The 13,221-nt window shown below is 52.0% G+C and overlaps 5 protein-coding genes across 5 annotated transcripts; 3 read left to right on the top strand and 2 right to left on the bottom strand.

The window, feature by feature from the left end:
* Positions 1-569: 569 nt before the first annotated feature.
* C7974DRAFT_439876 (Mss4-like protein) lies at positions 570-1,181 on the top strand (the record flags this gene model as incomplete). The annotated part of the gene is made up of 2 exons (XM_046145302.1): positions 570-641; positions 690-1,181. 2 exons carry the CDS (start codon positions 570-572, stop codon positions 1,029-1,031), a joined length of 414 nt encoding a protein of 137 aa, XP_046003264.1. The 3' UTR covers positions 1,032-1,181.
* On the bottom strand, positions 1,156-2,750 carry C7974DRAFT_22138 (uncharacterized protein). The gene has a single exon (XM_046137173.1). The coding sequence runs from the start codon at positions 2,537-2,539 to the stop codon at positions 1,280-1,282; it is 1,260 nt and encodes a 419-aa protein (XP_046003265.1). The 5' UTR covers positions 2,540-2,750; the 3' UTR covers positions 1,156-1,279.
* Positions 2,751-3,630: 880 nt separating this feature from the next.
* Positions 3,631-5,905, top strand: C7974DRAFT_22141 (phosphodiesterase/alkaline phosphatase D precursor). The gene is made up of 4 exons (XM_046137174.1): positions 3,631-4,216; positions 4,271-4,471; positions 4,527-4,775; positions 4,833-5,905. Exons 1-4 carry the CDS (start codon positions 3,779-3,781, stop codon positions 5,817-5,819), a joined length of 1,875 nt encoding a protein of 624 aa, XP_046003266.1. The 5' UTR covers positions 3,631-3,778; the 3' UTR covers positions 5,820-5,905.
* Positions 5,906-7,450: 1,545 nt separating this feature from the next.
* C7974DRAFT_22287 (uncharacterized protein) lies at positions 7,451-8,388 on the top strand. Its single transcript, XM_046137202.1, has 2 exons — positions 7,451-7,910; positions 7,961-8,388. The coding sequence occupies exons 1-2, from the start codon at positions 7,590-7,592 to the stop codon at positions 8,267-8,269; spliced, it is 630 nt and encodes a 209-aa protein (XP_046003267.1). The 5' UTR covers positions 7,451-7,589; the 3' UTR covers positions 8,270-8,388.
* A 407-nt stretch (positions 8,389-8,795) lies between these two features.
* C7974DRAFT_22297 (Oxysterol-binding protein-domain-containing protein) lies at positions 8,796-13,149 on the bottom strand. Its single transcript, XM_046137206.1, has 4 exons — positions 12,948-13,149; positions 11,611-12,863; positions 10,245-11,563; positions 8,796-10,195 (listed from the first exon to the last, which is right to left on the bottom strand). Exons 1-4 carry the CDS (start codon positions 12,953-12,955, stop codon positions 9,029-9,031), a joined length of 3,747 nt encoding a protein of 1,248 aa, XP_046003268.1. The 5' UTR covers positions 12,956-13,149; the 3' UTR covers positions 8,796-9,028.
* Between the last annotated feature and the right edge of the window lie 72 nt (positions 13,150-13,221).

Consider the following 13,221-nt stretch of genomic DNA (forward strand, 5'->3'; position numbering starts at 1 on the left):
AATTTAAGACGGAGCAGGCAAACAAACCGAGTGAATACTCATACTTCCAGCGCGAGATTTGTCCCGTTCCAGAGACTTGGGCTACCCAGCCGTGCGATATGGTTCTCTTCAGGAGGCACGAGAAAGGGAGGACACTTCGCATCGTTGGGAAGATTGGAGACTCTTTTGACGGATGTCAAGGAATATGTAAAGATTGTCTGCAAGTCATAGTTCTTGCGGCTCTATGATAATGGCCGAACAAAGAGCCAGAACCAATGAGCATGCCCCGGACAAGCATCGACGCTAGACGTCATGACCCCTCACACCCGGGACTGTGGCTAGGCCCTAGGGTCGCCGCAGTGGAAGCTCGTTGATAGGCTGTAGATCTTGACAAATGTATGATGAAGATCTGGAATTGACATTGTCACTTTGGATGTTGACAGCGAGGCGTGATGCCTCTTCGGCTACACACTTACCGGCTCGAGTAGTGTATAAAGCCGCTAAGCCGCTGATCCAGCACAATGGAACCCAGTTCTTCGGTTGAACAACTTGAATCTGCGACCTATTCCAGCTTACTATCAAATTCAAACATGTCGAAGAGCACAGGATCCTGCCTCTGCGGCAAAGTCACCTACGAGATCGAAGGCGGCCCCCTTAACAAGGTACACACGCATAGCACACATTCTCACGCCAGTCCACTGACTCTTCAGGCCCTCTGCCACTGCAACCAATGCCAAAAGTCTTCCGGCTCCGTTTACACCACCAATATTGTCATCAGCAACGACTTCTTCACGTCCTCGGGCAAAACAAAGTCGTACTCGACAAAAGCCGAGTCTGGCCGCGTCGTCACCTTTGTCTTCTGTCCCGAATGCGGGTCCCCGCTGTGGCGCGAGGGGGACATGGCGCCCGATGCGAAAGTCGTGCGTGCAGGGACCCTTGATGACAAGCAGGCCAGGGAGGAGGCGGTGCCGTTGGCGGAGGTATATGCAGAGAACCGTGTGGGGTGGTTAAAGGAGCAGCAGGATGCGAAGCAGTACCCGAAGATGTTCTGAGGGATCGCTGGATGTTAGCGGGATGTGTATAGAGAGTGTGGTGCGTTTGCATTGTCGGAGCTGAGATGGTGAGGCGTTGGTTTTCACGATTCGCCGGTCAGTAGGTTGGTGTCCCGAGTGGAAGGAAAGTATGGTGTCTACTTTCTCATGTGGGAAGAACCTAACCAATGAATATATCATCTCATGTTCGGATGCTCGTCCGGATAGAAGGTTTCGGCACGCTGCGAGAATTTGTCCTGAACGTAGACTCAGACAAACCGTTTGTATACCCAGTAACCTGTGTATACCACCGCTGTCACGATTGGGTGGACCCAAGATGGGGTCTCCCCTTTTACGCGCCTCAGGATCCACTTCTCTATCGTAGTTCGTGGTGCACCGGGTGTGAGTAGCATATCAATTTTCGAGCCCTCAGTGAGCGCTTGAGCTGGATGTGCGTGATCAAACATGGCTGTTTCGTACTGTTTGATATAATAATCCAAATCGGCGGGCTTTTGACATTTAGTGAACGTGGATATCTGCTTCGCAAGCTCCATTGCGTCGTAGAATGCTGAGTTGACCCCAATGCCAGCGAAGGGCGTCATTAGATGAGCAGCATCGCCGAGGAGCGTCACGCCTTTCTTGTGCGGCCAAGTCCAGCCGACGGGCAATTCGTATAGGTTCCGCCAGACAGGAGCCTCGTTGGCCGATTCTACCAAGTTCTTGAGCTCAGGTGACCAGCCTTCCAACTCTTCCAACAAGAAGTGTCTGACAGCTTCTAAATCTCCCGCATCAAAGCCACAATGAGTGGTAAAGTCCTCAGGATACCGCCCATAGTGAGACGCATCGAGAGTCCCGTCACCAAGTTGCTGGCCCAACAAGCTCTTTCCATCACTGTACGCAAACACACTGCCGCGATTGACAAATGCGTATGCTTGTGGTGCGATCTCCTTTGCATTCGATATCTGCATGGCCCACCCGCCCAGTCCAGAATAATGTGGTTTGTCTTGTGAGAGGAATGTTCTTGTCTTACTCCAAGCACCATCCGCGCCAACAACCAGATCGAACCCGGACAGTCTTTCGCCATTGGTAAATGAGAGCTCCAGCCCAGCCAATGCAGTCTCTCGTACGGATGCAAGTTTCCAACCCCACCTCACGCAATCTGCCGGTATACTCTCGACTAGCATCTTTCTCAACACCGCGCGATCGATTTCAGGTGCCTCCTGTAAGCTGTTGGGTTTGTCCTTGGTCCCGGGGCTTCTCCGCATCCATGTCGTCAAGCTCTTATCTGTCAACAGAAGACTCTCGCCGTCATAGCGCGCATATTGTAGGAATTGCTCCCAGAGCCCAGCAGCTTTGACGGCTGCAAGTCCTGTTGCTTTCCGAAGGTCAAGGCTTCCACCTTGGGAACGGTAATTGACTGAGGCTTCGCCTTCGAAGATGGTGCACGGTATTGAAGACTGGTGTAGAAGTCGTGCCAACATACATCCTCCTGGACCTGCGCCTATAACCGCGATCCTGGGATACGGCATTTTATCCCGTAGGCTGGAGTAGCTGGCGGATGTGTGATGTTTGAGAACTTGCGTCTCAATGTGTGCAACAAGATGACGCGAATTAGTGAACCGTTTGCAAGACCCCTGCCACGATGAGTACTTCGTAGCCTTCAAAAAACACTCTCCGCAATCCGCTCTTTATGTACCGCTTTTGTTAGGCGATGTGGCCTGGTCGTGGCGCCCGCTGAGGCGTATTGTTGAGTTATCTATTCGCTCGACGCATGTGCTGACGATACTCTCTACACCATAATTGTCTCAGCTCATACGCTGCTAGCGTACCAGCAGCATCTTGTAGCGATTCCCCTTTCTCGTTCTGCATGGCTAGTCGTCGCTTTTGTTCTCTGAACAAAGGAATCAATTCGAAGAAGCCGATTATGCCAAGTGCGCTATCCTAGCCATAATGGAATTAGGTGATAATGTCAATGTGATAATGTGTTTGCTGGAAGTCCCCATTTGTGCGGGACAAACTGTTTTCAACGATATCGCGAAATCAACGAAGGGGCGGGCTGTGGCCTACTCCGCCATTACTCATGTGTCCCGTATAGGATCGATGATGTAATTTGACAGCTCTTATCGATAACGCACGAGCGTTTTCCGGCTCTAACCAAGGAACACGATGTCAAAAAACATCAATGCAGTTCACTGTGCCTCAAAGTGAGTGACCTCAAGCTTGTGCATCTATCGCACCTTCCTCTCTTGCGAAAGCTTTGTCAAGCTTTGCTTGCGAACTAAAGTCAACGCTCTCCATTGACATGACATCAACCAATCAGGCCAGGCCGTGCTGCACACGTTCTTCTTGGACTCGCGACCCCCGCAGCGACCATGCGCATTCGAGCCGTAGCCGAACAAAGGTCTTCGCGAGCAGCAAATCAAACGTAAGGCATCTCCGATGATGGACCGGCAAAGACGTTATCGTTTCCATTTGGTACAGCTGTCACCCTGGTATGACTTTACCGGCGCGGCTCACTGTTGATTGTGTTGTAGCATGCTGCAGCCAAGGAGCCTGATTGGCATTCTCTTGCCTGATGCCCCTCAGTGCTGCCGTTCCTGTAGAAATGACGCAGTCAATGCGGGATAACAGACTGGGAAACAGCCTGTGTGGCTCCAAGGTTTTGGAGATTATGCGATTCTGGTTGGATTACAAAAGGTCCAGCATGTCGGTACCTCTACCTTAGGCTGGATCGATCACAGTCCTCGTTTCTGAAGTCAATCTTCACTATGAAGCTCCAACTTATATCGTTCCTACCATGGGCGTCAATCGCCAGTGCCAGTTGGTCGAAGAACCTGAATTATCGTTCACCGTCGGAACATCACCCTGCACTGGGAGTTTCGATACATAGGGTCGTCAAGAGAAATGATCCCCTATCGGCTTACGATACTGCAACCCTTAACTTTACCCATGGCGTCGCTTCTGGTGATCCTTACCCTAACAGTGTGATCCTATGGACTCGAGTGGCGCCGCAGAGCGATAACTCGGAATCGAACTTGACGGTTACCGGATACGCTCCATTATTTGACCATGATAACGAAAAGTACGTACATGTGTCAAAATCGCCTGTTTGTGTCGAGTACAGGGTTGCGACAGACAAGAGTCTCACCAGCACGGTTGATTCTGGGAAGGTCTACACCAGTTCAGACGTAGATTTCACGATCAAGGTAAGATACGTTGTGCAAGAAGTGCGGATCCTCAGATTACTGACAACGCTACAGGTTGAAGCAACAAACTTGAAGCCGTACACCACGTACTACTACCAGTTTAATGTCTGTAATTCGAACAACCGGAGCCCACTCGGACGAACAAAAACGACACCAAATGCCGACGATGATGTCACCAAAGTCAGTCTTGCAGTCTTCAGCTGTGCAAACTACCCATTCGGTTTCTTCAACGCATATGGCAATGTTGCACGCAAGGTTTGTTTCGCCGACCCATCGCACGCCGAATGTTCGCTAATCCAGATACCTGCAGGACTCAGTCGACTACATAGTCTTCCTTGGAGACTATATCTATGAGTATGAAAACGGGTATTATGGCTGGGGCAACAGCATGGGTCGTATTCCACTACCCGACCGCGAGATTTTCACATTGTATGACTATCGCAAACGCCTGGCTACATATCGTACGGACTTGGATTTGGTCGAAAGCCACCAGCAGTTTCCTTGGATCCCAGTGTGGGATGACCACGAAGTAGCAGACAACACGTACCGTGATGGCATGGTAAGTACTGGGCTAACTTTATCTACGTAACTGATGCAGCTTTACTGATTCCGCTAGGCTGAGTTGAACAACACAGAGGATAGCTTCATCAAGGACGGTGTCGGTGTTTCTGTGGACCAACGCAAGATGAATGCCGTCCGTGCGTACTTCGAGTGGATGCCGATACGACAGGTAGATATGGACGACAACTTGAGAATTTGGCGGTCATTTTCTATTGGTAAGCTGGTCGATTTGACCATGCTAGACACACGCAATTACGACCGCAGTATCACTGATCTGTACTGGAACACCGACTACATCCATGAAATCTCAAACGACGCTGGCCGATCTCTTATGGGCTCTCGCCAAGAGAACTGGTTCTACAGAAGCCTCTCAGAATCGGCCGAACGTGGGGCAACATGGCGAGTTATAGGATCTCAGATTGTTTTCTCGCGTATAAACCAGTCAGCGGCTAACGGCGATGCCAACCCGGAGAACTACGATGCCTGGGGTGGTTATCTAGCGAACAAGAACCGCACTCTCAACCACCTGTACAGCAACAACATCAACAATAACATATTCCTTGCCGGTGATAGCCACGCTTCGTGGGTCAGCGATCTTGTCTGGCTAGATGAGAAAGAATATGACAAGAGTACTGGAGAAGGTTCTATCGGCGTTGAGTTTGCTGGCAGTGCTGTCACCTCCCCTTGTCCATACGGCCAGAACATCACCCTTGCCACCGCGAACAACTACTCTACGTGGCTACAAAATGCGAATGACGAGCTCCAATGGCAGGACTTGTACTACCGTGGATACTTCGAACTGCATTTCACCCACGATAAAGTCGACGCAAACTTCTTCGGACTTCCGAGCATCACCACGAGGAACGGATGGGAGATTCCCATTGGCAACTTCACTGTCCTCGCTGGCGAGAACAAGCTCCAGCGTCCTGTGGGCGGAGGTGTTGTGGAAAGCGGAAGCTTGAAGTTTGGCAAGGTGGTGCAGAACAACATCACGCTCGACACTAACAACGGCACTTGGTTCGTGAGTCACGCGAAGTTGTAGGCTATGTAGAGGCTTTAATGTACCCAGAACGACTAGCCAATTAGCACTTCTGTAGGATCTAATCCGCTTATTGCAGCCAATATTCACAGAAATGTAAATAAATAACTCCATTTGTCATATCAAGAAAGGGCCCTGTTACCTGATGCTGCATCTTGCTAAGCGGCTTATCAGATGTGTGATGGTCTATGTAAGGTATCAGAAAAAATCCGTGACTGCGACATTCATTGTAGCGCATCCGGTGCACATGCGACAGTGAGGACGACAGGATCGCCGCTTTTATTTGCGGATTCGCCAAAGAGATGTGTTGTACCTGTAGCCTTACTGTTGACGAGGAGAGAAATCGCGAAGACGATGCCCCAGAGGTGACGATGGATATCGAATTGCGAAGCTCGAAGTTTAGCAAAGCGAGCTGGCTGACCTCTTCCCTGTCACTCTTGCACAAAGCATGTCAAGCTCCAAATTAAATCAGTCAGACTACCGCGAACAAGAGTTTTTAAATCTCAGCGAGCCATCCATTGAATATGAGATCGGAATATATTGCGCTTGCTTACCAATTGCAGCTCTGCAACCATCAAATACCTGTCCTCGAGTCTCCAAAAAATCGTGAGTCCAGGTCTGCAAAATGCGAACTCAACTTGGAACCTAACTTTTGCTTTGCAGCTCAATATTGTGATTTACGAAAACAGACCATTTGCCATTTGTGGAGGTCTTGGCTGACTAGATGTGGTGATGTCATGGTTCACGGCTTGGTGTCCACTGTCGACGATGAGTAGGTACCCAAGTACCCCAAGTACCGATGTTTCCGGTCTTGGCGCTCCCCACCTCATTCGAGACCGTTTGCTTTCGGTCTCTGCAGGTCGAGTGAAAGTCTGCTCCCAACCGTGAAGTCGGCAGAAGTCTGGCACAGCCAAGCTTTCCCGCGCTTGTGGCTTTGACATCTCTTGTGACATGCGCCCAGCACAGGGAATACCTCCGGACACTGCCTTGCCAAGAAGATCCGAGCAAGGCCACTGGCTCTCCGCCCCAGTTCCGCCCGTGCAGCCACTGAGTCGAGCACGTCGAGCCCAATTTTGGTATTGTTGCTCTTAGGCTTGTCCTAATCTAGACTCGATCTGAGCTGGGGCTTCACGCTTTTGGGAGCAGACACTACGGAAAGTAGACCATCCGGACTAAGTTATCTAGGCGATATCTTGGGCGGCGATCACGGCTCCGAGCAACACAAGCTCATCAGTCCTATCACTTAGGAGGCATAGTCCGCCTGCAGCTATGGCCAAACTATTCAGTTTGTGGCCAACGATGGATCGATGTCATTTGATGGAGCAGCACGACTCGGTCCCTAACATCCTCCCGTTGGCTTCGCATGCAGGTATGGAGATCGTCCATCTGGGCAGCGCGACAATAGGCCATTGTCCAAGAACCACCTCATTTCCATTGGGCCCTTCCATGTGGAAATCGCCGTTCTGGAGTGCTAATTGCTCCTCGTCACTGTGAGCCTCAATACAAATCATTATGGGAATCTTGGCTGCTCAGACATGGTATCTTCCTAAGGCACTAGAAACCCGCACCAAGACTTTACGATTTTCATCTAAGCCACTCCGCGGTGCACCGCCGACGTAATGGCAGAATGTTTCCGGGTACCTTTCAATCTTATGGAACACGCGGAGGGTATCCGTAGTCATATAAAGAAGAGCCACAGCACCTCCAGGTGTAAGCGTATCAACTGCAACTCCCCTCCACAACATTACCTTCACTGCACATCACACGCTCAAAATGCATTTCTCCGCACCCGCTCTTCTTACTCTTCTGACCGCGGCTCTTGCCGTCGCAGCTCCTACTGCTGAGCCCCACAAGAACTACCCCGACAGGAAGTCTTATATCAAGGACTGCAAGAAGGATATCGACAACAAGTACAACCAGAAGGATGACGACTGGAAGAAGAACGAGAAGCTCTTCTACTTCGATGCCACATACATCGTTATGGCCACACCCGACCAGGTCATCAACACAACTCAAATCCCCGCACCCGGCCAGCCCGGCGCAAAGGGCCTTTTCAAGTATGGCATCAACGTCGCTGACAACACCATTTGCTACGTATGTCTTCCCATTACATGATCTCAGCTCTACCCTAACACGTGCCGCAGAACATCACTCTCTCAGGCGTAACTGGCGAGTACCGCTCCATGGCCCTGACCTCAACACATATCCACGAGGCGCCCAAGGGCCGCGCAGGACCCCCTCGCATCGCATTCCCCAACCCCCAGGGTCCCGACGCGCGCCGCATTTCCACCGGCTGCCTGACCGGGCCGTTCAAGACCGGCATCCTCGTCAACGGCACTGACACTGGTGATGACTTCCACGTCCGCGAGATTGTTGCCGATCCGGCCAGCTTCTTCACTGACACACACACTGCCAGCTTTGTTCCTGGTGCTGTGCGCGGTCAGCTGAAGTAAGCGTTGTTCGATTCGATGGAGATTAATTGTAAGGCTGCGATTAAATTGATGCAGCTGCTGAGGAAAGCCTGCGGGCAATAATGGGTTCAGTTTGAGTTTCTGACTGGCCTAGTTGGGTGTTTGTACATACGAGTTCATACACAAAATAATATCATGAAATAATGACTTATACCGCGCGCAGGCATGTGTGAACAGCCACTTGACAAACTGCAGCACCAGATAACAAGGGGCAAACTCCAAATAGGCGATTGCTTGTCAGAACATTCACGCTTAAACGGAGTTGTTCAGTCGTAGATCTACAGGCTGTTAACTACCATGAACATGGTTCAGATCTAACACAACTGCTGAGTAGCTGAGCGGACGTGTATGTGTGTAGTACCTATGCCCATTCGCCGATCGTCCCTTGTTAGACTCTCCATCTCGGTGTACATTCAGCGCGTGATGATCTAGTCGCCCGCAGCTACCACTCACTCTCCTTACGCTCACATACCCTTACGAACCTATCACCTCGCAGACTCCTGACATCAAGAGAATACATCCTTTGGTCGCCGTAATGTAAACTCACTCCTCCGCACGATAATCAATTAAACTCGACTGAACAAGAAGATGGCCGTCGGACACATTACAACACGCTTATTGAACCTCTTTGTTACTAGTTCTAAAGGAAGAGAGAATGTGTGCATGATCCAAAGTGGTCTTTGTACATCCAACACTCGACCATGTCGTCTTGCAATACCTGGTTCCCTCGAGCCAATGCGTCTAGAAGATATCCTCCAATCCGTGTTGGCTCCAGGTCGTCTCGCCCTTGGCGACCTTGTCTCTGGTCTTCCAGTATTCGTGGTTGAACTCCCAGAATTCTTCACCAGTCGTAGCATCTCTAGACTTGGCGAACCACTTCGGCACAAAATCCTCGCCATGTTCTTCCCTCTGTTTGCGAGTCGCTCTCTGTTTCTCTTCAACACGATTCTTCTCTGTCGCTGCGAAGTCGTACTCCCCATCCTCCATCGCACGCTGATCAGGACGGAGACGTGTATCGGTCGGCGCAATAATGGGCACGAGCTTCTCGTTGGGGTCGTTGAGCGTGACGACGAAGGGTGTGAGGTTGAACGGAATGCCAGTAGGACGCTCGTGTGCTTGCCAGACGAGGAAAGCTTTGTTGTCGTCATGCTTGCCCTCCTTACCACCCTTGTCGATGTCTGCGTCCTCAAAGCCGGGAGTGAAGCGTGCATAGATCTTATCGTTCCAGCGGCCACCAATTGACCAGCGGACACGGCCGTCTGCGCCAAGAACTTTACCGACCGCTTGGTAGGCAGACGAGGCTTTCCAGCCTCGTGCTTTGAAGTTCAGTATGCACACTTCACCGGTATTCCAATTCTTGACCTCCATGGGTCCATAGTTATCAACCACAGGATTACCCGTCATGATACCAATAACCGAAGATGTTACTTTCTTCCACGTGTATAACTCCTCCTTCCCACCCATTGAAGTAGGACGAAGGCGCAAGAACCAGGTACCAAGCGGATTGATATCAAAAGATTTACCATAGAACTTTGACTTGACAGCAGACTCGCCATAATAGTCCCATTTGGCTGCTTCAGCATAAGCCGCGCCAATTGGCGGGTGGTGGCTGACTTGTTCGATGAAGAAACGGAAGCCCTTGTCAGGCCTGGCGTACTCGAACGTTTCGCCCAGGAGAGGGTTGAAGGGTTTTGCAACACGGCCGATAGTCGAAGCATACTCTGAAGCAGCAAAAGCCGCAACATAGAGCATCCGCTCGCTAGAGTCTTCACGCTCAGCGGCAACATCTAAAAGGTCGGTGTACTCCATATCTTCGGCGCAACGTTGCAGCAGAGAAGTGGGCTCGTTGAACGAGACTGGTAAAGTCATCTTTGTCATGTCCTTACCAATCATGGACTTAAGAATACTCTGTATGGCGTTAGCAGTTGACGACAAGTAACGCACTTGATCGACTCACCCAAAGAGAGATCTTAGGCCGGTCATCAGCATCCATAGCAAGCTTCTGTCGCGGCCCATCTTCGTAGCCCTTGAACCCTGTGGCAACCACCGCATGCTTCTGCTCAAAGACGTCATCGGTAGTGCCATCTGCGGGAAGCTCAGAGGGCTTCCTGGCTTCGTTCTGGCTCTGGTTCACACCAGGCATCTCTACAACTTCGACCTCACCAGCACCAACAGCATCGAAGAATTCTTCATCGGCCTCGGACTCGTCGTCCGAAAAGTCTGCTGCGAGGTCGGCAAGTGTGGCTTTTCTTTTGATTTGGCCGGACAGTTCAGGCTTCGCCCGAGCCAAGTCCTCTTGCTGGGCTTCATTCTCAGGCGCCTCGACAAACTCGTCATCCTGGGCGGCAGTTCCTGGGCCTTCATAGTCCTCAAGCACCTCTCGCAACGCCTTCTTCGTCTTGCGCCGCTTCTCTTCTGACTCTCCAATCTTTTGTTCCAGTTCTTCTTGTTCCCGTGCAACCTTGGCCATACTGTCCTCCCACATGCGACGCACGTTGGCCTCACGATCGAGACGATACTGCCAGTAGGCGTCGCGATCTCTTGATATACGCAGAAGGTCTCCGATCAATCCCTTGAGATTTCCAATCGCAGATTCATAGGAGGTCAGTGCTTGTGTCATCGAAGGGTCGGCGATTTGCATATTAGGGTTTTTCGCTTTCTCGGCTTGCAACGCCGCAGATACTGATGTTAACAAGTCGAGCTGCAACTTCGCAGATTGAGCGGTGATGTTGAAGGCATCTTTGTTGTGCGGCTTCACCTCATGGCTGCTGTCATCGTCGTGGAAGTCGTCATCATCATCGTCGTCGACAGTAGGTGCACCTGGATGGCTGGTATATCTTCCTAGCTCGTGTGCACCTAGACTGGGCTCATATGCGCTTCCAGGGTCTTCCGTATATGAGACAGCAGAGCGTGAAGTTGTATCGAGGTTAGCGAGCGGTACGCCAAGGTTATGCGAGCTTCGGGATCCTGCCATGCGGGAGCTATGAAGGCTTGCAGAGTCGCCCTCCTTAGAAAGCAACTCGACCTTGGCCTGCTTGAGCGCCTCCTGATCCTGTGTCGCGCGCTTCTCTTCTTCCCGAGCCTCATCCTTTGCCCATTGGATCGCGTTATTAAGAGCCCAGTACCAACGCTTTGCCTCAACTTGGTGGTTGGCCTTCAGGTGATATTTGACTGAGGATTTGCCCTGGATCTCAAAACGCTGCTTATCTTGTGGGTCCATGTAGAGTTTGCCAATGCGCATATTGATGGCACCACGGCACGCAGAGCCGGTGTCGTCTGCGAACGTTAGCTCAAAGGTGGAATTATGGGTATTAGAGGCGTACCTTGATGTTTATAGTAGCTGAGAACACCATCCTCCAGCACGAACCATCGCAGCTTGTAGCCGCTTGTGTAGTTGGTCCACTTCTTAAGGTAACCCTTCATCTCACGCGACTCCTTGGAGCCCATGCCACCGTCAGAGGGAGCTCCAGGTTGCGCTTGACCAGCGAGAATCGTCTTCTCTTGAATGCCTCGCTGGGCAGCCGCAGCAGCCGGCGATCGCTTCAAAATAGCACGCGTCCGGTCGTCCTTGGTGTAGTCCTGCGGGAGCTTGCCCTTGCGGTCGCGACGGAAAGGGTCTGCGCCGTTCAGCAGCAGCAGCTGAGCAAGTTTCACATCTTTGTTCTTTGCTGCCTGGTGCAGAAGAGTGCCACCAGCTTCGATGACAGTCGGGTCCGTTGCAAACTCTCCGCCGTTAACATCGAGTGTGCTCTGGATGCGCGCATCTTGTAGAACTGACTCAAGAGTATCCAAGTCCCCAGCAATCACCAACTGCTGTATTTTCTTCACGTTGGTATCGATGAAGATGGATCGGGTCAGCTGCAGCTGCTGGAAGATATCTGGTGTGCGGGCAAGGTCCAAAGGCGTCTGGCCGCTGTAGTTGGTGATGGAATCGTTGATGCCCGGTCGGTCGAGTAGAAGCCGGACCACTGGGGCGCGACCCAAGGTAGCCGCCAGGTGGAGAGGCGTGTTGCCGTCACGATCGCGGCCGTTGATATCGATGGGCGATTCGGGCGCGTCGGTCGCGTTGGACAGAACGAACTCAATGACAGGTATCTCAGCGCACTGTATGGCGAGGTGTAGGATCGACGTGCCCTCAGTGCGCGCATTGGGCAGCGAGAGCGAAGTCCTGCCTCCTTCGTTGTCGCCCGGTGACGACTGCTCGCGGATGGCCCTCGAGATGGCTGTCGTGTCGCCATTGCGCAGCGACTCAAAGACACGGAACAACTTGACCGACTGCTCAATCGATCCACCTTTGGTTGTAGGCGAGGATGGAGACGCGAGATGCTGGCTGCTGCTGCTGCCCTCACTAGGGCCGCCTGCATTCGACATGACGGGAGGCACGTTTGGGCGCAGCTTTTGGGAGACACTGCGCTGGTGACCCACTGGCGAGCTGAGCGAAGCTTGCGACGAGTTGGGCGGCGAGTTGTTGGCTGTGTGCGTGGTGCTGCCTTCCGCGGGCGTGGACGTTCCTTCCGTCTTCGAGGTCACTTTACTCAGCATATGTTTGACGCTCTGCGACTTCGAGCGCTTGTGTCTATATGAGAACGTCAGTCGCAGCCGGGCGCTGACATGTGCGCATCCCCCACCGTCGCACAGCACGCGGAGCAGAAGCACTCACCCTTCCATGACGGCTGTGATTGGGCACAGCGGGCGCCCGTTGCCGGCCAAGAAGCACGGCCTGAAAAAATGTGGAGGATGGAGGGGTAGACAGTGTGGAGCTGTCTCGATATGTTTGCACGACGAGAAGCACGGAAGCGTCGCTGGATCTCCAGTCGAAGCGAGGTGCTGTTCTTTTGTCTGTTCTACATTACCAGCTTGCACTCGTTCAGTAGCGGGCGGGGCTCCCATCCAACCCCTGACGTAGATAGCTTATGGTTGCCCGTGTTCTGGGC

The sequence above is a fragment of the Boeremia exigua genome, assembly GCF_020726555.1.
Source record: "Boeremia exigua strain MPI-SDFR-AT-0100 chromosome Unknown C7974scaffold_1, whole genome shotgun sequence".
Classification (NCBI taxonomy): domain Eukaryota; kingdom Fungi; phylum Ascomycota; class Dothideomycetes; order Pleosporales; family Didymellaceae; genus Boeremia; species Boeremia exigua.

Bases quoted from the DNA above. Each gene is read 5' to 3' on its own strand.
- C7974DRAFT_22138 (XM_046137173.1), bottom strand. From the start codon at position 2,539: ATGCCGTATCCCAGGATCGCGGTTATAGGCGCAGGTCCAGGAGGATGT.
- C7974DRAFT_22141 (XM_046137174.1), top strand. From the start codon at position 3,779: ATGAAGCTCCAACTTATATCGTTCCTACCATGGGCGTCAATCGCCAGT. The intron at 4,217-4,270 runs GTAAGATACGTT...ACAACGCTACAG, and splicing joins ACGTAGATTTCACGATCAAG to GTTGAAGCAACAAACTTGAA. The intron at 4,776-4,832 runs GTAAGTACTGGG...TGATTCCGCTAG, and splicing joins ACACGTACCGTGATGGCATG to GCTGAGTTGAACAACACAGA.
- C7974DRAFT_22287 (XM_046137202.1), top strand. From the start codon at position 7,590: ATGCATTTCTCCGCACCCGCTCTTCTTACTCTTCTGACCGCGGCTCTT. The intron at 7,911-7,960 runs GTATGTCTTCCC...CACGTGCCGCAG, and splicing joins CTGACAACACCATTTGCTAC to AACATCACTCTCTCAGGCGT.
- C7974DRAFT_22297 (XM_046137206.1), bottom strand. The intron at 11,564-11,610 runs GTACGCCTCTAA...TAACGTTCGCAG, and splicing joins CAGCTACTATAAACATCAAG to ACGACACCGGCTCTGCGTGC. The intron at 10,196-10,244 runs GTGAGTCGATCA...AACGCCATACAG, and splicing joins GGCCTAAGATCTCTCTTTGG to AGTATTCTTAAGTCCATGAT.